The 20,472-nt window shown below is 64.5% G+C and overlaps 2 protein-coding genes across 5 annotated transcripts; one reads left to right on the forward strand and one right to left on the reverse strand.

Moving 5' to 3' along the window:
- Window positions 1-671: 671 nt before the first annotated feature.
- Window positions 672-11,655, reverse strand: ALG12 (ALG12 alpha-1,6-mannosyltransferase). 2 transcript variants are annotated; one of them, XM_042993567.1, is made up of 10 exons: window positions 11,494-11,655; window positions 6,204-6,428; window positions 6,000-6,132; window positions 4,552-4,725; window positions 3,749-3,943; window positions 3,315-3,418; window positions 2,707-2,930; window positions 1,543-1,712; window positions 1,365-1,440; window positions 672-1,239 (listed from the first exon to the last, which is right to left on the reverse strand). In XM_042993567.1, exons 2-10 carry the CDS (start codon window positions 6,369-6,371, stop codon window positions 1,002-1,004), a joined length of 1,482 nt encoding a protein of 493 aa, XP_042849501.1. In that variant the 5' UTR covers window positions 6,372-6,428; window positions 11,494-11,655; the 3' UTR covers window positions 672-1,001. The 2 variants fall into 2 exon arrangements, with proteins under 2 accessions (XP_042849501.1, XP_042849502.1); XM_042993568.1 differs by lacking the exon at window positions 11,494-11,655 and adding an exon at window positions 9,844-9,928.
- Window positions 10,205-20,128, forward strand: CRELD2 (cysteine rich with EGF like domains 2). Of its 3 annotated transcripts, XM_042993569.1 has the most exons (10): window positions 10,210-10,494; window positions 11,017-11,099; window positions 11,636-11,746; window positions 12,246-12,337; window positions 13,253-13,429; window positions 14,234-14,329; window positions 16,526-16,609; window positions 17,917-18,012; window positions 18,606-18,752; window positions 19,840-20,128. In XM_042993569.1, the coding sequence occupies exons 1-10, from the start codon at window positions 10,357-10,359 to the stop codon at window positions 19,884-19,886; spliced, it is 1,071 nt and encodes a 356-aa protein (XP_042849503.1). In that variant the 5' UTR covers window positions 10,210-10,356; the 3' UTR covers window positions 19,887-20,128. The 3 variants fall into 3 exon arrangements, with proteins under 3 accessions (XP_042849505.1, XP_042849504.1, XP_042849503.1); XM_042993571.1 differs by lacking the exons at window positions 18,606-18,752; window positions 19,840-20,128 and adding an exon at window positions 18,307-18,598 and having other exon boundaries at window positions 10,205-10,494; XM_042993570.1 differs by lacking the exon at window positions 14,234-14,329 and having other exon boundaries at window positions 10,209-10,494.
- Window positions 20,129-20,472: the final 344 nt, after the last annotated feature.

Here is a 20,472-nt window from a genome sequence, read left to right on the forward strand (position 1 = left end):
GGCCAGCCTCCACGGGGATCGTCGGACGACATCGAGTCGGGGAGAGGCTGGAGCAGGTGCGCCCAGCGGACATGTCTGCGCCCACACTGCCTGTCGGCTGCGGTGGAGACCCCAGGGGGGAGAGGCCGTCGCCTCCCTCCTAGGACACGCGGAGGTGCTCCGTGCCGAGAGCTACTCTCTCGAGTGGCTCGGAAAAGGTAGCCTTTCTTTGTGCACGTGAGCACGTGTGTGTGTGTGGCACGAGTGCATGTGGTAGGGTGCACGTGACGTGTGCGCGTGTGCGGCATGAGCACACGGTGCGCATGTGCGTGCAGTATGAGTACATGTGTGTGTGCGCATGGTGTGTGTACACACGTGGTACGTGTGTGGTATGAGTGACGTGGATGAAGTGTGAGCACGCGTGGTGTGATGTGTGCCTGTGCGTGGTAGGAGTGCACGTGGTGAGTGTGCACGGTACGTGTGTGCACGTGGCGTGAGCACACGCGGTGTGTGCGTGTGTGTGCAGCGCACCCGTTTCCCTGCATCGTCTTCGGCGTCTGGTGGCATCAGATGCATTTTGGGTCCTTAATAAATTCCCTGGCGATGAAGCGTAAAGATGCCGAAGTCACCACGTAAAACGCAACCTACGCGGAGGCAGCCTCTAGAAATACCACATATCGTTAAATCTCTAATAAGGAAACATTCACATTTTTATTCTCCATCCTCTTTAAATTCCCACAATTTCACGTGAGCTGCCACGCCATGGCGTGTCTGTGCCCACGAAGGATTCTCCCCGCGGCTCGGGGCGTGGGCGGGGGACGCCGTCCAGCGGTGCTGCCTCGACACCAAGTCTCACACGAGCTCCCCCGAAGGGGCGCTTTTTCAGGTGCTCCGAGAGGCCCCCGGGTGAGGCCCGCGGTCCCCGCTGGCCGTGCTCGGTCTGGGCTGGCCGTGGAGGACCCCGGCCTGTTCCCTGAGGGCTACGTCCGGGGCACGTCCCCGGTTCGGCTCTCCGCATCGTCTCATTTGCCAGGAGGCCGGCGGAGCCTCTCGAGGAGCACCAGCTTTGTCTGCAGGTTGACGTCAAATGGAGGCAGTCGGGTCAGGTTCAGACTCACCCCGGTGGTGCCCGCGATGCTGGCCAGGACCCGGTGGGTGTCCCTGTAGAGGGCCAGCTGCGCAGGGGCCGCCTCCACGAGGAGGTGCGTGTAGGCCAGCATACGCCCCGACCCAGGCTGCACATCTTCCTTTTTCTCGTACCTGCGAGGGAAGAGCGTGACCGTGCACCTGTGGTCCCACGCCAGTGCCCGGATGCCCCCAGGGCACCCCCACGTGGCCTCTGCGAGGAGCGCCACCGCCCGCAGTCACAGCTGGCGGGAACGTACCTCCAGGCGCTGTTGACTTCTAGAAACCGAGACACACCGGTCTGTGCGGCGGCCACGTCGATGTGCACGACGACGTCTGTGGACAACCACGCGTGTTCAGTCAGCATGGCGAGCTGGGGTTCCCCCTCCCCACCCCCGCCAGAGCCGCAGCTGGCCCAGCTCGGCCCCAAGCACCCACCTGTCCCGGGGGCCACCAGCTCGTGCAGCCGCTGCATCGCGACACCGCCAGGATAGTTGAAGTGGGACACGTACAGGGCCGTGGCCGAGTACATGGCATTCACCACCAGGTGTCCTACCACAAGGGCGGAACCCACTTTATACAGCCAAGACTTCCTGTAGTTGTTCAGCCTGGAAAGAGCGCGTTTCACGGAAAGGCTTGCTCTCCCCCGGCAACACCAGCCTGTGGAGTCTGCGGCCTCGTTTCAAGAACTGAACCCCCTTCCCGCACAGTCACGGACTCCTGAACAGTCTGTCCATGGTTCGCCCAGCTTCGCTAACCTGAGACGCCCGGATCTTCCATGAACGGAGTCCTCCTCCCTCCCGTCCCAGCCCTCGAGATGGAATCCGCCCGCTGCTCTGAGCAGCTCCCCCTGTGGCCTCGGGCCGGGTGCACGTCCCTCCAGCACCACGCCCGCCAGTGAACCCAGATGGAGCCCGAGGCTGAGCCCGGGCTGAGGCCCGGAGCAGAGCGGGCACAAGGCGCTTCCTGCCCTTCACGGGCGTTAGTTCTTTGACAGCACGGCCTACTCCTGGCTCCCGGCTCCTGCGGGGGCCGTGCGGCGGGGCCCCCTCTCCCGGCCACACCCTCTGCGCCCCCAGCCCGGCCGAGCGGCCGCGTCACTCCTGTTCCTACCGTGGCAGTGACCGCCTTGCTCCAGGGAAGGGCAGCCCCGCTCGACCGGCCTGCCTTATCCCGGGCGCCCTCCTCGGGGCACCTTCGTTCTGTCGCCGGGCCATCCCCCTCCCTCGGAAACCCCCACACCACCTCGTGCCCCACGCCCGTGGGTCGAGCGCTTCCCTGACCCTTCCCCTGTCATCCGCTCTGCCGCTCTCTGCTCGGTGGGGCCTGGCCCTTCAGCGAAGTCAGCCCCGGAGACCATCCGCCCGGCCGAAGCCTGCTCGGCCGCCCCGTGCGGGGGCCACTCCGGGCACGTCCTCCCCCAGGTGACCGAGCCCGGGACTGTCAGCACGGCCACGCGGAGACCAGCCCGACTGACCACAGCCCCACCGACACGGTGGGTGGGAGGCCAGCCCGTCCCAACCCCGGGCCCTCCTCCTTCAACGCCTCCCCACGTGACAGCGGGCGCGTGCGGCGCGGCTGCGGGGGCGGCGGGACGCTCACAGGCAGGCGCAGCCCCTGGCGGCCACGATGTTGAGCACAGGGAAGGAGTAGATGATGAACCGCAGCTCCTTGTGCGGCAGCAGCGAGTACAGGGCCACGAAGCCCAGCGAGGGCAGCAGCAGCGCCAGGGCCCGCCTGTCCGCGGCGCCCAGCGGCACGAACAGCAGGCTGCAGCCCAGGCCGCGGGGCAGGGCCGAGTAGAAATACCACAGCAGCGGCGAGGTCTGCGGGGGCAGGGTCAAGGAGCCACACGCCAGCGAGCCACGGCCGACAGGCGCTCCTGCCCGCGGCACCTGGGACCCCCCGCCACCCGTCCCTCCCCCTGGCTGCAGAACAGCTCGTGCCGGTGGGACGGGTGTGCCGGGGACTCGCGCGCTGTCCTTCCCGCCCGTGTGTACGCTGTCGGGTTCCGCAGCAAAACGCTACGGGCTCCCGCTAAAGACCGTCCCGAAGGCTAAAGGGGAAATGGCGCCCAACAGCAGGGCGGTGTCTCGGCAGGTGCGGCTGCCTGAGGCGGGGGGGGGGGGGGGGGAGGAGCGGGGAGGGGAGGGGGGAGGACCACCCTGCCCCACCCTGCAGGCTGCCCCGCAGACACACGGGAAGGATACTCCCCAGTTGGAACTTTTGTTCAGGATGGTGTTGTACCAAAGCACCTTTCCCTCCGGCCACACGAGACTTCGCCAAAAACAGGAGTCCACGGCGACGGTCAGTCCTGGTAAGATAAAGGAGTCCCTCAGGAAAGAACACGGCCACCTGAGCCACTCGGACGTCGCCGCCGCGGCGTGAACAGCAGCCCCAGAGCCCCAGGTCGCAGGTCAACGTCCCGTGAAGCAGCCGCGTCGGCCACGAGCCCCCTGCTCCAGAGGGGCATGGCGCGTCGGGACCTCGGCTCCCCCGACGGGGGCCAGCCGCCCCTCCCGGCCAGGACGAGGGCGGCCCGCGGATGGAGGCGCTAAGACATTTTATCTCTGCGGGACATGAAGGCCAGCTCTCCCGAGAGCCCCGCTTTGAGTCACAGCAGCCCACGGCGGCTCCCACTCACCTAAGCAGAGAGCCCCGGCCGGCAGGGCGCAGCGCAAGGCCCGCGCCACCGTCACCCTCCGCGAGCGCAGCAGCAGCAGCAGCACGAGGCCCAGGAACAGGCTCAGCTCCGCCCGGAACACCAGGATGGCGAACGCCGAGAGCCGGATGAAGCGGGCCCACTTCAGCTGCAGCCAGGCCGTGAGGGCGGGCAGGACTGCAAGACACGGGGTGACCGAAGCAGGCCGACTTGCTTCCTCCCGGCGAAAGCCACGCAGAACCCGCCAGAGGACGGCACACGCCGCTCAGACCCAGATCTGCTGACACGGGGCCGGCCACGGCTCCCGCGCCACGGCGCCACCACATAGCCCGGGGCCGCTTCTCAGGCCTGACGGCACCTGGCCCCCGTGTGCCCTGAAACCCCCCAGGCTCCACGCGCCCAGCGCCTCCCCTCCTCTCCTGCGCACCCGGGCCTGCGGCGTGTCCCGCTGGCCCCCCGCGGGGTTCATTCGGACGGGCACCCTGCCCCGATCGGCACAGACCCCCCCCCCCAAACCCACGCCATCCACGGCCCCCCCTCCTACCCACACTTGGCCTCCCCCCGTCTGCCTGGGTCACCCCCAGGACGCTCGGACAGAGCTGTCCACAGGCCGGGGAGACCCTCGCAGGCGGCCCCGGCCACGTGCGGGGAAGCGTGCCTCCATCCGGCACCAAGAAGAGGCCCCCGCGTCCCGTCGCCGGGCATTTCTGACAGACACCCCCTCGCCAGGCCGGTACGCCCCGCCCCGTGGTCCCCAGCGAGAGTGCGGCTCGGCAAGCGCCTACCCACGGACAGGGCCAGCACGTTGGGGAGCGTCCGGGTGCAGTAGAACATCAGGTGGAACTGTGTGGCCGTCACCCAGCAGAACATGGTGGCCACCGTGGCCCCAAACTGCCGCCTCACTTCTTTTTGTAAAGTCCAGAGTCCCGAGATCACGCCGAGTCCCAGGACGGCTCTGACTAAACAAAGAGGGCACCGTGAGTGACCCACAGCGTGCAGGACGCCGGCAAAGCAGGTCTCCGCCAGTGCCGCTCGCGGTGCAAGTTGACGACCAAGTAGCAGTGAGACCACCTCGAAGGAGGGGACCCTGAAGCTCTGCTGGGACCATGCGGCCTGGGGAGGGGGCTCGGGGGACACGGCCACCGGGCAGAGCAGGCGGCGTCTGCAGGACCGCGTGACAGGCGCAGCATCATCAGCACTGCCCACGCCACAGGGACAGGACGTGTCCAGGGCCACCCTTCCCCAGGCGGGGAGACTATCCGGGGCTCCCCCGACACCCCTGAACCAGCCCAGCCTGTGCAGCCGCCCCCCGTGGCGGCGGATTTCCATTTCCTAATCTGTTCTCTCAGGAAGCAGGCCTGCTTCTCCCCCGGGGATCTGTGTCTTTAACATCCTGCCCGTGAGGCCGACAAACTAGCTGGAGAGCGTATCTGACTTAGCGGGGAGATCCAAATGTCGTCTGGGTGCGGCCACGATAAAAATTCACCGAAATGGGGCGCCTGGGTGGCTCAGTCGGTGGAGCGTCCGACTTCGGCTCAGGTCATGATCTCACAGGTTGTGGGTTCGAGCCCCGCGTCGGGCTGTGTGCTGACAGCTCAGACCTGGAGCCTGCTTCTGATTCTGTGTCTCCCTCTCTCTCTGCCCCTCCCCAACTCGCACTCTTATCTCTGTCTAAAAAAAATTTTCTTAAAATAAGTTTTTAAAAATTCTCCGAAATGGAAAACTGGTGACTATCGACCAAAAATGACGTTTCAGAGAGAGATACACAGAATGTTCTGAATTTGGTTTTAAAAAATACATGGGCACACAGCCCCAGAACGCTCTGCACAAAGCCCTGTGGACGGTGGCCTCCAGGTGGGGGAAGTGAGGCCTCCAATGCAGGCGCCGTACCGCCTGGGTGGACGGCTCTCCAGGTGTGGCCGCCGGCCCCTCTGCGGCCACCCCCGGAGGTGCATCTCGCCCGCTTCCCCTCCGGCCGCCGCGGCCGGGGCAGGGCCGGCTGGCACCCTCACCTCATGGTCTCGGGAACAGGTGGACAGGTGCCCAGTTACCTGTCCCGGGTCACGGCCCAAAAAGGGCTGACTTCGGGCCTCCACCCGAGCTTGGACCACCGCACGAAGCAGCCTGGGTTCTGACGGAAGGACGGCCCAGAAGGAGGGGGGCCTCAGCCCGGCCGACCGAAGCCCCGACTTCGCACGGCTCCTCACCTGTCCTCGTCCGGACTCCCCCTTACCTACTAGCTGAGAATAGAACTTGGGCGCTTGCAGCAGGGACAGCACACAGACCGCAGGGCTGGACAGCACCGCCACGGCCAGCGGCCCGAGGAACGTCCTGGGGACCACGCCGGGGAACTCGAGGTGGTCATACTGCAGGGAGAAGGGGGGCGTCAGCGGACGTCTCGCAGGGGTGCCGCACGGCCCGGGACGCGGGCGCTCACCTTGTCCACGTCCAGTCGGTGGTAGAGCAGGTCGTGCACGGCCTGCAGACTAAAGCTCTCCTCCACTTTGGAGTAGGGGCAGGTGAAGAGGTGGACGGCGCCCACGGCCGCCAGCAGCCCCAGCAGCCAGCGCTGCCGGCCTGGGCCCGACGGCCTCTTCCCCGCCATGGCGATGTCCCGCTTCACGTGCCTTCAGTGACCATCAACGCTGCTGCCCTGTGAGCACTGGGGCAAAACGAAAATGCAGATGGCTGAGTTTCCACAGTCACACGTGAGTTAACACCCGGGGATCCAGGTGAAGGGGGAGTGTGAACTCTTTGAACTACTGCTGTCACTTCTGTAGATCAGAAGGCCTCCAACTAGAGGATTCAAGGAAAAATCACGCCCGAGCGCCTTTCACGTTTTTTTAAAAGCAAGCTTCACACCGAGCGCGGAGCCCCACGCGGGGCTTGAACTCGTGACCCTGACTGAGATCAAGACCTGAGCTGAGATCAAGAGTTGGACACAGCCTGAGCCACCCAGGCGCCCCTTCCACACTTTAACCGGCTGGCTCAGGCTTCAAGCTGTGTATTTTTCCAGGAAGACTTTATTTGCAGAACTGAGTCAGTCCTCCACGTGGCCGGGCCCCGGGCGGACCCAGCCTCTGGAGGGCAGCGGGACGGCCCCTGCAGTTGAGAGGCTCAACCCCGGCGGGACAGCAGGGCCCCACGGTACGGGCTGAGAGACCCCGGGACAGGCAGCTGTAGGGTGGGAGGGATGCGTCTGGGGGATGACAGAGGGGCAGCCACAGGAGGGCAGGAGGTGGCACACAGGGTCAGGACAGCCCACGAAGCCCCGCAGTCCAGGTACAACCGGACAGGAGCTGTGGACGCCTGCCCGCCGGAAGCCGTGTGGAGCCCCTGAGAGGCACCACGCCGGTCACCAAGGTGAACATGCAGGTGACAAAGAGCATGAGCGTGTCCCTGAGGTGTTCAGACAGGTGTGTCTGCAGTGGATCCCCGAATCACCCAAATACAGCAGGACGATGTGGGGAAGAGCCTACAGCACAAAGCTTCCCGGGAGACACCGAGATTGTCCCGCTTGTGCGGGGGGAAGACGGCACATTCTTCTTCGTGTTTCTGGCTACTCTTAAAACAGGTTTGGTTTTATTTGATCAGAACCAGAAAGGCCAGAAGAGAAAGGACAGAGTGCTTACTGTTTGCTGAAACTACTTTTTTTCTTATTTATTTTTTCATTTGAGAGAGAGAAAGAGGGAGAACACGTGTGCACACACGCATGCAGGGTAGGGGCAGAGGGAGGGGGAGGGAGAGAATCCCAAGCAGGCTCCACACCAAACGTGGAGCCCAGCACGGGGCTCGATCTCAGGAACCGTGAGCAGAAACTGTCAACGCTTAACCGACTGAGCTACCCAGGTCCCCCTAAAACTACCTTGTGATTAGAGAGAGATTTCGGAAGTCTGCAGCCTCCAGGAGCGCCTGGGTGGCTCAGTCGATGAAGGGTCTGACTTCAGCTCGGCTCGTGATCTCACGATTCGTGGGTTTGAGGTCTGAGCTGTCAGCACAGAGCCCGGACCCTGCTTCGGATTCTGTCTCTCTCTCTGCCCTTCCCCTGCTCACTCTCTGTCTCTGTCTCTCAAAATAAAGAAACAATTTTTAAAAATTAAAAAAAAAAAAAAAGAAGTCTGTAGTCTCCAAAGATGGCAACTGGGGGGAATCAACAAGGGAAGGACAATCCATGGAATGGAAGGAGCAGGAATCCTGCCTGATGTGGCAATGCTGGCGGTGGTGAGGTGGGGCCAGGAAGGGGGGAAAGGGGCTTTAATAATTAAGAACGACCAAAGTAGCAGTTCCCTCAAAAGTAACCTAACTTTTTCTCTTTCCAGATATAAAAACCATGGATGAACAAGGGTGTTATAATTTGTCTCCTTCTTTCTTTAAACCTTTTTTAAACGTTTAATTAATTTTAACAGAGAGAGACAGAGCATGAGCAGGGGAGGAGACAGAGAGAGAGAGAGGGAGACACAGAATCCAGAGAAGACTCCAGGCTCTGAGCTGTCAGCACAGCGAGGCTCAAACCCACGAACCGAGAGATCATGACCTACGTTGAAGCCAGATGCTCAACCGACTGAGCCACCCAGGCGCCCCAATTTGTCTCCCTCTTTCTAACGTGTAAGCTCCTTGATGGGATTTCTCTGGTCCACCCCCCCCCCCCCCGCCCCCAGTACCCTCAGCAAGGATGGACTCTGGTCATCACAGGAGCCCACATGTGAATGAAACGTGGCTGACTGTCTCCCTGCTGGGCTCATGTCCTGGGGGCAGGGCCTGCGTGGCTGATTCACGGTTCTAGCAGCAGAGCCTGGCGCACAGTAGATGCTCAACAAACTACTTGGAGAAGAAATTCGGTAAAACTCTTCAACGTGGGTCTCATCACGCCAGCTTACGTTTTCATTAAAAGTACATTAGCGCTGGGGCACCTGGGTGGCTCAGCCGGTTAAGCATCTGACTCTTGATTTCGGCTCAGGTCATGATCTCACGGCTCCTGAGTTCGAGCCCCGAGCGGGGCTCTGTCTGTGCTGACAGTGTGAGCCCGCTTGGGATTCTCTCTCTCCCTCTCTGCCCCTCCCCTGCTCATGCGCGCGCTCTCTCCACATTTAAAAAAAAAAACAAAAACTAGCATTAACGTTTTAATTTCCAGTAAAGCCAAGGAGACCACAGGATATTCACACACTATTCTCTGTTCCTCTTACTGGTATGGAAAAAAAAAAAAAAAAAAAAAAAAGGTTAAAGAAATAGAAAGCATTTACACACCAAGCTGTGCAAACGGCTGCAGGAGAAATGCTGCTTGGCGGGAACCTGACTCCGGCTCACAGCGGTCCCAGGTCAGCTAAGAACCCGCCTGCCCACAGACCCCCTGTGTGTGGGGCCCAGAGCACGCTCCCCTGCAGGGAACCCCATACTGTCCTCTCACAAGCTGTGAGGGGCACACGTGTGTGCGGGACTCCGGGCTCCCTCGCCACAGGGGCTTCTCAGCCCCAGGACTGTGTGTTCTCGGCTGAGGACCGACCACGGGCACAAGCAGCAGGTGCGCCCCTGATCCCGGAGGACGCCAGCACTGCCGACGCTGGGCCGGGACGCTGGCCGGGCCAGGACGGGCACAGAACCCGGGCGGAGGGCGTGAGCGCATGTCCGGCCGCGCGGGTCAGCCCGGGCGCGCACAGGTGGACAGGCCCGGTTCGTCTCCGCTGAGGAGGCGACCCGTGAAGGCCGTCCGGCCCCTGCCACTGCGGGTGCTGAGGGCTCCGCTCACACCGGGCACACAAGCGGCCCGGTGCACCGCAGAGCAGTAGCCACCCTGTGGAGCGTCCTCCTTCGGCGCTTCGTCGCTGGAACCCAGATCGCGCCCGTCTCAGTTCTATTTCCACCTCGGTTCCCGAGCCAGCGGCCTCGGGCAGGCAGGGAGACGCGGGACCTGGGCCCCAGGACACTGTCTCCAGGCTCCCGGCGAGGAGCACCGGCGCTGAGGACGGAGGAGCGCGACGCGAGCGCCGGTTCGGGGTCCCCGCCGCCCGCACCGAGAGCCCGCGTCCCGCCCCCGCCCTCCGCCCGTCCCGAGAGCCCCGGCCGCGGTACCGCGCGCTGACCTCGCCTGCCGCCGGCGGCGTCCCTCGATGCGCGGCGCCCTAGGCAGCCCGCGGCCGGAAGCGGGGTGGCGGAAGCGGAGAACGGACGCGAAGCCCTTGCCCAAACCTAACATGGCCACCAAAACCTCGCTACCACCGCAGCGGGACGCCCTCCCTGCCCGGAGTAAAGATGGCCGCCGCGGCCCGTGCGCGCGAGGGGCAGGCTCCGATTTCCACGCCCCCGTCCCCACCCCCTCCCCGCTGGACGCTGACCCGGGGTCTTCTTATTGGTCGCTTCTCGTGGCGAGCCCGGATTGGGCCACATGAGGACGGGGTGGGTCCCTCCGACCAATAGCGGCGCGAGGGCTGGCGCGGGGCGGGATCCCGCCCGGCACCATCAAGTAGCCCCGGGAACTGCCGGCACCGCGGAGCGGTGGGCGGCCGCAGAGGCCGAGCGCTGCGCCGGTTCCCGCCGGACCTCGGCCAGTGCCCGCGCGGCCGCGTCCTGCGCAACGCTGCCCGCCTCGGCCCACCATGCGCCCCCCTACCCCGGCCGCGCTGGGGCTGCTGCTGCTGCTGCTGCTGCTGCTGCTGCCGCCGCCGCCTGGTGAGACCGCCAAGAAGGCGACGCCCTGCAAGCGCTGCCGGGAGCTGGTGGACAAGTTCAACCAGGTGGGCCGGTCACCCCACGCAGACGCGGGGTCGGGGTCGGGGTCGGGACCGGCCTTGGGGGGCGGCGGGGCCGGGGTCGTCCCGCGATGGATCGGGGTCCTGGACCCAGGGTAAGCCTGCGGTGGATCCGGGTCGGCCCACAACGGTCGAGGGTCACCCCGAGATGGGCCGGAGTCACTCCACCGTGGACCTGAGGTCAACCCACAACGGACGAGGATCAAGGATCCAGGGTAACCCCTCCGTGGGCCGGGGTCACCCTGAGTGGGCCGGAGTCACTCCATCACGGACCTGAGGTCAGCCCACAAGGGACCAGGGTCAGGGACCCAGGGTAGCCCAGAGATGGGCCAGAGTCAGTCCTGACACGGACATCACCCTCGTGATGGACCCAGGATCACCCACGCAATGAATGGCGGCGACCTGTCAGTGGGCTTGGGGAGTCACCATGATGGACTAGGGTTGCTCTCACAACGGACGTGGGTGGGGGCCGCGGCACTGAGCCCCGTCTCCACCGTGTCCCCGCAGGGAATGGTGGACACGGCAAAGAAGAACTTTGGCGGCGGGAACACGGCTTGGGAGGAAAAGGCGCTATCCAAGTATGAATTCAGGTGGGTGCCACCACCCCTGCTCTGGGCAGCCCAGCTTTGGTACTTGACGTGTTCCTGTGAACGTTGTCACCGCGTTGATGACAAATACACGGAAGGGTCCCTCCCATAGCGTCACCTGTCTGCTGGGCCCTACATGGCCTTTTGGCTTCCACACTTATCCCCGTATCCAGTCCGCACACAGTGGACTGGGTGGTCTCTTAATGATGCATCCTGGACGGTGAGTCCCCCCACGTGAAATGTCACTGGCTTCCCCTGCTGGTGGGCTTAGCCCTCTCTCCTCCACCCAGGACTCCAGCCCCTGCCCCCAACTTCAGGGGCTCCCCTGGTGGGCCCCACACCTGCCGCACGACCACCTGTTCTCTGAGTTTCATTCATCACAGGGCACCCAGCCCACCTGATGTGTCTGCTGAGGGTCTTTTCCTACTGAAGTGCCACCGTCCTTCCCGCCTTGCGCCAAGGGGGGATGTCCTGTGGGAGGCACACCGACGCCTCGACTCGCCTTCTCACTCTGTGGTGCTGATGGGCTTGTGTTTCAGCGAGGTCCGGCTGCTGGAGATCATGGAGAGCCTGTGTGGCAGCAGCGACTTCGACTGTCACAGCATGCTAGAGGAGCATGAGGAACGCCTGGAGGCCTGGTGGCTGAGGCTGTGAGTGTCCCACACCCCCTGCGCCCCCCACACCCCTGCACCCCCCACCCTGTTCCCCAGCCCCGGACCCCAGGGCCCCCCCGTCCCCCCAGCCCTGCACCCCTACACCCAGTGCATCTCCCGCACCCCCCGCCCCGCTACCTGGGCCCCCCTCGCGTGCCCCAGCCTGGCTCTCCGGCCCCCCCGCCCCAACCCTGCTCTCCCCGGTGTTCGTTGAAACACACGAGTGGCTTCTTATTTTTTAACTCATAATTTTGAAATAATTTCAGACCTCCGAGAGTTTCCACACGCGCGTCTTCTCTCTTGTCCGCACGTTAGCATCTCTTATTACCTTAACACGATGATCCCGGTGAGGTCCGTAACTGGAGAAGTCCGTCCCGCCTGCACTGGTGTTTCCCTGACGTTACGATACCCTGGAGCACACGTCGTCACAAACTATGATTTTGTGTTGAAGAAATCTGTCACGTGAGCTTTAACGAACGCGTTTTCGATTCCTCAGGAAGAAGGAGTATCCTGACTTATTTGAATGGTTTTGTGTGAAAACCCTGGAAGTTTGCTGTTCGCCAGGAACGTACGGGCCGGACTGCCTTGGTATGTTTTTCTCGGGGAGTCTCAAGTGCCCCGGGTCATTGCCGGTGCCCGAGTGGTGATTCCCGGGCGGGTGGGAGCAGGGTCGGCAAAGGGACAGTCCATGCCACCTCCACCTGGCCCTGGGGCTGCTGTGTCGCTGCTGCCCTCACCCCAGGGACCTTCTCCTTTGGGCCGCACCGCTCTGAGCATCTGATCCCAACTGGGCTTCTAATTCAGGGTCTACAGACCTCCCGTAGTCCACCTGTGGGCCAGTTTTAACCTGCCCGCGTGGGCGCTGCCCCCTGAGTGCAAGGAGGTGGCTCTGTGGCTTGCGTGGCCCCCGGCCCAGCTCTGCCCACGGAGGAGCAGAGACAAGTCTGGGGGGGGGGTGGGGGTGGGAGGGGCAGTCACATCTGTCGGGATGGATGCATCGTGCCAGCCTTAAGTAGGGAAGCCACGCTCTTACGTCAAGACGTGGACTTCGAAACCGAAGCCACCAAAGTCACTCACCTTGATCAGCTGGATCAAGTGGCACATTTTCCAAGTTCAGACTCTCTCCCTGGCCGCGGCCCCCTCCTGCCTACCTTTCCTCCCGTCCCGCTGCCACGGGGCTGCAGCGGGCCGATGTCATGGTCCCAAGCAGTCCTACTCGCTCCACGTGTGAGCATCCTTGTCCCCGGGTTTCAGGTGAGGCTGCCCAGAGCCCCCGGCTGGCTCCCGGGCAGTGACCCACATGCCCACAGGCCCCCCGGGTCGCATGCAGGCTCCTGTAAATCCCAACCCCAGGCGCTTGTTCTGGGGCGAAGCGTGGCTTGGATTTTAGCGGGACTTCCAGAAAGCTACTTTGTGAGCGGGGGTGGGTGGGCGTCCTCTGGATGTGAGCCCAGCCCCCGCCCCGGGGCTGAGCTCTGAGCGGTGGGTCTGTGTCGCCCCCAGCGTGCCAGGGTGGGTCCCAGAGGCCCTGCAGCGGGAACGGGCACTGCAGCGGGGACGGCAGCAGGCAGGGGGACGGGTCCTGCCAGTGCCACCCTGGGTACCAGGGGGCCACGTGCACCGACTGCGTGGACGGCTACTTCAGCTCGCTGAGGAATGAGACGCACAGCATCTGCACAGGTACCGCAGCAGCGCGGGTGGCCAGGGCTTCAGCCCACGGTCCTCGGCGCGACAGACGCATCCCTTGGCTCTTACCCACATCCCGGGAGCCCGGGGGGCACGCAGGAGCCACGGGAAGGGAAGCAGGAGGATGGGCCGCGGTGCTCTTGCCTCCCAGCCCTAAACAGCCCCCGGGAGGGAAGTGAGTCCCGTTCTCCCGACGTCCTCCGGAGAAGGAGGGGAGGGTGGACGGTGTGTCACAGCCATGCTCATCGGGCTCCTGGTGACCTGCTGCCTTTAGTGTCCCCTCGCGGGCTCGCCCTCCCTCTGCAGCTGTCGTCAGCGCGCGGTCACCGAGGCGGAGCGTCTGGAGTGAGCCAAGGCCACTCTGGGCCCCGGCCCGCGTCGCTGCAGGAGGTGGGGTGGGGGGGGGCACGTGCGGGAACGGGGGGCTGAGGTCACGTGGCGGGACCTCCCGGCCCCAGGTCCCCTTGAGAGGACACAGCGTCTCGGCATCGAGTACGGGGGGCTCTCCTACCTGGGTCTTCGGAGGTGTCCTGGGCGCTCTGGGTGAGCGCTCAGGCCCTCAACTATTTCCCTGGAGTCGAGGAGAGAGCCCCCCCGTCCGGATCACGAGTCGCAAGAGTGGTTTTTTCTCTCGTTGACTGAGGGCCGCTTTCGGGGGTTTCTTCCTCATTTGTTTCTGGGTTTTGTTTTCGTTCCACTGAAGGTAAATCCCTACTTTCTGAGATGATCTCTGCGTCGCGCTCGTTACTCAGAGCGGGATTTACGCTTACTGGCGGCCGTCCCGCCTCTGCTTTCCAGCCTGTGACGAGTCGTGTAAGATGTGCACGGGCCCCACCAACAGAGACTGCGGCCAGTGCCAAGAGGGCTGGGCGCGGGAGGACGGCGCCTGCGTGGGTGAGGCTGAGGCTGCGCGGGCTCCTGGGGCCTGGCCTTCCCTCCTCCCTCCCCCCTCCCCCCTCCCTCCTCCCCCTCCCCTCCCTCCTCCCCCTCCCCTCCCCCCTCCCTCCTCCCCCTCCCCTCCCCCCTCCCTCCTCCCCCTCCTCCTCTCCCTCCTCCCCCTCCTCCTCTCCCTCCTCCCCCTCCTCCTCTCCCTCCTCCCCCTCCTCCTTCCCCTCCTCCTTCCCCCCTCCTCCCTCCCCCCCTCCTCCCTCCCCCTCCCCCCTCCTCCCTCCCCCTCCCCCCCTCCTCCCTCCCCCTCCCCCTCCCCCCTCCCCCTCCCCCCTCCCTCCCCCTCCCTCCCTCCCTCCTCCCTCCCTCCTCCTCCCTCCCTCCTCCCTCCCCCTCCTCCCTCCCTCCCTCCTCCCTCCTCCTCCCTCCCTCCTCCCTCCTCCCTCCCCCTCCCCCTTCCTCCCTCCCCCTCCCCCCTCCTCCCTCCCCCCCCCCCCCTCCTCCCCTCCCCCTCCTCCCTCCCCCTCCCCCCCCTCCCCCTCCCCCTCCTCCCTCCCCCCTCCTCCCTCCCCCTCCTCCCTCCCCCTCCCCCCTCCCTCCCCCTCCCCCCCTCCCTCCCCCTCCCCCTCCCTCCCTCCTCCCTCCCTCCTCCCTCCCTCCCCCTCCCTCCTCCTCCCCCTCCCTCCCTCCCCCTCCCTCCTCCCCCCTCCCTCCCCCTCCCTCCTCCCCCCTCCCTCCCCCTCCCTCCCTCCCTCCCTCCTCCCTCCCTCCTCCTCCCTCCCTCCCTCCTCCCTCCTCCTCCCTCCCTCCTCCCTCCCCCTCCCTCCTCCCCCTCCTCCCCCCTCCCCCTCTTCCTCCCCCCCTCCTCCCCCCTCCCCCTCCTCCTCCCTCCCCCTCCTCCTCCCCCTCCCCCTCCTCCTCCTTCCCCCCTTCCTCCTCCTCTTCTCCCTCCTCCCCCCTTCCTCCTCCTCCCCCCCCTTCCTCCTCCTCCCCCTCCTCCCCCCCTCCTCCCCCCCTCCCCCCTTCCCCCCCTTCCTCCTCCTCCCCCTCTTCCTTCCCTCCTCCCCCTCCTCCCCCTTCTCCCTCCTCCTCCCCCTCCTCCTCCCCCTCCTCCTCCCCCTCCTCCCCCCTCCTCATCCTCCTCCTCCTCCCCCCTCCTCATCCTCCTCCCCCCTCCTCATCCTCCTCCCCCCTCCTCATCCTCCTCCCCCCTCCTCATCCTCCTCCCCCCTCCTCATCCTCCTCCCCCTCCTCTTTCCCTCCACCCCCTCCTCCTGTGTTCCTCCTCTCTTTCTCCCCTTTTTTCTCTCTTCTTCTTCCATCCTTTCCATCCTCTCTTCTCTCTCTTCTTCCTCCTCCTCCCCCTCCTACCCCCCGACTCCTCCCCTCTTCTTCTTCCCTCTTCTCTTCTCTTCTCTTCTCTTCTCTTCTCTTCTCTCTTCCTCTTCTCTCTCCCCCCCTTCTCTTCTCCTCCAGCCCTCGTCCCCTTCCTCCCACTTCTCTCCTCCCTCCCTCCCTCTCCTTTCTCCAGGACCTGCTGGTGTGCGGCCACTGGCAGGGAAACTGAGGCACAGACCTCCCTTGGGCCTGGAGAGCCACACACAGGTGCTTCACAGCCACAGAGAGGAGGCATGCCTTCTGACACACACGCTCCAGAGCTGAGGCCCCGGGCCTTGGCTCTCCCCACCCATCGCCTCCCCACCCAGCCTGGTAGCCACTGCCCGCTTCAGCTGTGTCCTTTTTCTGAGCTGCAGCGGGCCCCGGAGCACTGGCTCCAAACCCAGCCCTGCAGAAGGCCCCGGGAGGGTCTGGCAGTGGCCGAGGGGCTCTTCCCCAGGTCCGGATGTCGGCAGGCAGGCGGGAGGAGGGGCGGGGTCGAGGCCGGGGTGCCCTCCTCCCCTCGTATGTCAGCTTTGGTTTCGCCCCTCAGTTAGGGGCGTCAGGCTTGTACCTGATGCCTCCAGTGGGGAGGGAGGGGCCCCGACACCGACCTGGAGCTCATCCGAGTCCACGCGGAGGCACAGAGTGCTCACGTGGTAGCCGTTGGTCCCTCGCAGCGGCCCCTCCCCTGGGACCGCTTAATGTCCCTGGTTGTCACCCCTGCACGTGGGAGGCCACCTCCCTGTCCGGCCCCAGCCCCGGGTTGCATCATCGCGAAGGTGGTCCGGGCCGGCCCCTCACGGCTGTGCCGCTGCCTTCCAGACGTGGACGAGTGCGCGGCCGAGACGCCTCCGTGCGGCGACCAGCAGTACTGCGAGAACGTCAACGGCTCGTTCGTGTGCGAAGGTGCCTGGGCATGGGCTCCTCCCGGGCGGGCACGCACCTCCTGGGCCCTGGGCCCTGCCGATTCTCCCTTTTCAAACGTTCACGTGACTTTCTTATGTTCTACCTACTTTAAGTTCTTTTTAATGTTTATTTATTTTGAGAGAGAAAGAGCACGAGTAGGGGAGGGGCAGAGAGAAGATGACACAGAATCCGCAGCAGGCTCCAGGCTCTGAGCCGTCCGCACAGAGCCCGACGTGGGGCTCGAACCCACGAACCGTGAGATCACGACCTGAGCCGAAGTCGGACGCTCAACGCTCAACCGACTGAGCCACCCAGGCGCCTCTCTACCTACTTTAGAAAGTTGAAGGTGATGGGCGCCTGGGTGGCTCAGTCGGTTAAGCGTCCAACTCTTGATTTCGGCTCAGGTTATGATCTCAGGGTGGTGAGACTGAGCCCCGCATCGGGCTCTGCACCGAGCGTGGAGCCTGCTTGGGATTTGTTCTCCCTCTCTCTCTGCCCCTCCCCCACATGCACGTCCCTATGCACGGGCTCCCCTGCCCCCTCTCTCTCTCAAAAAAAAGTTTAAGGTGACAACCCAAGTGATAGGTACTTGTTACAGAAAATTCAAATGAGTTGAAAGTAATATTTAAAAGCCATCAATTCCACGGAGAGGGAGCCTCTGTTACTAGTCCTGATACGCTCCCCAGTGTCCCCTTGCCTTTTTCACTCAACAACGCCGTGACCGTCTTCGTCCGTCCTGTCACGTCGTGTACGTCACGTACACGTGTGTGTGCGATTGCAGGGCACGTCCTGACTCCGCCAGTTTCTTCGACGACCTGTGTCGCTGGCTGTTTGAGTCAGACCAGTTCTCCCGCAGTTACGCACTTTGAATTCCTTGGTAGATTAAAGCTTTTCGTGTTGGTCACTGTTTTCTCGCACTGGTTCCAAACTGCTCTGGGGGTGTGCGTTGTAGGGCCACGCCGTCCCCGGGAGGCTGGGGGCCTCCCCACGTGCCGCGTGTGCCCCTCTCTGTGACGCGTGGGCCTCACCCGGGAAGGGTATTCGTACTGAGCTCCCAGCCGCCTGTCATGAGGCAGGCGGCCACCCCCCGATACCGGCTCCAACAAGAGGGTGCAGAGCGTGCCTGTCCGTGGGCTTCCCGTGCACGGTCGCTGAGTCTCCGCCCTGCCGCCTGAAGCCCGTGCTTGGCGGCGGGGGTGGGGTGGGAGAGGCCGGAGCACCCAGGTTCCCACGTGGCGTGGCGCCAGACCCCGTGTGCCCACGGGACAGTGTCCGATGTTGTCATTGCCTTTCCCCCTCGTTTCTAGAATGTGATTCTACCTGTGTGGGCTGCACGGGGAAGGGTCCAGAACAGTGTAAAGAGTGCGTCCCGGGCTACACCAAGGAGAGCGGCCAGTGTGCAGGTCAGTGCGGTTGTGTCTGTGCTGGACTGGGATGGAGCGCTGCAGGGAGGCCACCATGTGACCGGTCCCGTGACGGGGCGGGGGCGGGGGGCGCCGGCTCCGGCTCTTCTCCACAGACCCCGTTCATCCAGCTTCAAGAGCGTGTGACACGGGAGCAGCAGACGCCTCCCCCCCCCCCCCCCCCCCCCCGCCATGTGCGTGGTGCTGGTGATCCTGTGGCCTGGGGCTCCCGCACCCCACCCCCGTTTCCCCCGTCAGCCAGGGGTGACCCGGCCCCCGTGGTCCCCTCCACAGTTGGGGCCGGCTGGAACCCACTTGGAAAAGGGCAGCGAATCCACCGACCTCGCTGGGCGAGCTGACGCCGGGCCTCCCGCCTCCTCGCCTGCGCCGTGCTTCTCTGCTTTCCGGCCGCGCGTGGCCTGACCCCCGACGCCTCTGTTAAACTCCGCCCTCTCCCTCTCTTCTCCGACGAGATGTTTCCGATCTTCGGCTTTCTGTGCGCGAGCGAGTTATGAGAATCTCGTGATCACGACGTGTGTCTGCCGAACAGAGGAATCCGTTACAGTGGTTACAGTGGGATGTCTTTACCGCAGACGTAGACGAGTGCTCGCTGGCGGAAAAAGTGTGCACGAGAGAAAGCGAGAACTGTTACAACACCCCTGGGAGCTACGTGTGCGTGTGCCCCGAGGGCTTCGAGGAGACAGAAACAGCCTGTGTGCGGACGCAGACCGCCGCGGACGGTGAGTGGCCTGGCTGCGGAGCACGGGCAGGGACACCGGCCACCGGGCCACAGCTGCCGGCTCGGAAACACACGAAAAGTGGCCCCGGGAGGGTGATGGCTGGGCTTCCTGGAAGACGAGAGGGTGACGGTCCCCGTGGGGAGTCCCAGAGGTCATGCACAGACTGAGGTGTGGGCGGGAAGCAGAGTCAGTGACACCGGAATCAGCAGGCGGGCTGACGGCAGAGGAGCCACCGGGCGGTCCCCACGTGGTCCCTGCGCCAGCTTCCCGGAGGCCTGAGGCCAGGACCCCGCTCTGAGCCCGTGGGCAGGGACCCTGGCCTCCTCCGGCTTCCGGTGGCTGTGCGTCTTGGATCCCCGGGGCTTACAGCCCCATCCCTCCAGTCTCTGCCCCTGTCCACGTGGCCTTCCCGTGGCCTGTGCGTGTCCACGCTTCTCTCTCCCCGTATGGACACCGGTGACTGGAGAAGGACCCGCCCCAGTGACCTCACCTTACCCTGATCATCTGTAAAGAGCCCGTTTGCACACTAGGCCCAGTTGACAGCTCCTGGGGTTAGGAGGTCACCACGGCTCCCGGGGGATGTGGCTCTTCCCACGAGGCTCCTAGAAGTGCTGTGACAGCACGGAGTGGAAGGGACGGCGTCTTCCCCAACGAGTAGGTTGTGCCGCCGACTCCAGGAGCCCCCGGCCCCGAGCGGGGTAAAGCCCAGCGAGCGCACAGCCTCGTAGGACACCCCGAACACCAAGGACAGGAGCACACCAGACGCCAAAGGGAGCGAGGACACAGCAGAGGACGGGACAGCAGCCACACGCCACCTCTGCTTTGGCGTGGCCTCCCCACCCACGCCCCTCACCATCATCCGGGCTCCCGTCCCGCCCAGCTGATTCCGGAGCGCCTGGCCGCCCCCCCCCCCCCCCCCCCCCCCCCGCTGTGTTGCCAGCGGGCCGCCACGTCCGGGAGGAGCCAGCGCCACCCCGTCAGGACATTTGTGCCCGCGCTCCGCCCCAGCCCCATGAAAACCTGGCGGCCTCAGCCTCGGGGCCCTCGTGCGGGGATTTTACCAACCGATCTGTTTGTTTCCTGGCAGAAGTCCCAGAAGACCCAACGCAGCCGCCCGCGCGGGAAGATCTGTGACGTGGGTCCGGAGCCGGAAGCCGGACCTGCCCTTTAAGTTATTGAGACTGACGCCCGGGAAAGGCGGCCCCCACACCCGCGCTCCTCCACGGACGGTCCAGGGCGAGCTGCTCCCCCTCAAACACTTGTGCCCATCTGGCATCTGGAAAAACCACAGTTCCTGCTTGTTCTTGAGCAGATTTGTATATTTTGCTACCGTTCTTTATAATAAAATTGACCATTGGAGGTAGTCAGGCACAGAACACGTGTGAGTTTGTCTCACTGAAAAGCACGAACGACTTGGGACGGAGTGAGCTCCGTCCGCCGTCGCTGTCCCCCCCGCTGGGGCTGGAAGGCGCCCCTGACCGCCCCGCACGGAGAGGACACAGCCCTGCCCACCCTGAGGCGGCCTGCCTTGGGCTTTCAGCACAAGGGATCAGGACAGCTGTGCCACCGACGGGCCCTCGGGCAGGGTACAGCCGGAGAGAAGCGTCCATCACAAGCCCCAGGGCCAGTTTCTCATCCTTGAATGAAGCAGCTGAGAATGATACAGGCTGTGGCTCCACGGGGAGGCCTCCCAGGGCCCCCTCCCCCGCCACCAGTCGGC

The sequence above is a fragment of the Panthera tigris genome, chromosome B4 (genome assembly GCF_018350195.1).
Source record: "Panthera tigris isolate Pti1 chromosome B4, P.tigris_Pti1_mat1.1, whole genome shotgun sequence".
Taxonomy (NCBI): Eukaryota; Metazoa; Chordata; class Mammalia; order Carnivora; family Felidae; genus Panthera; species Panthera tigris.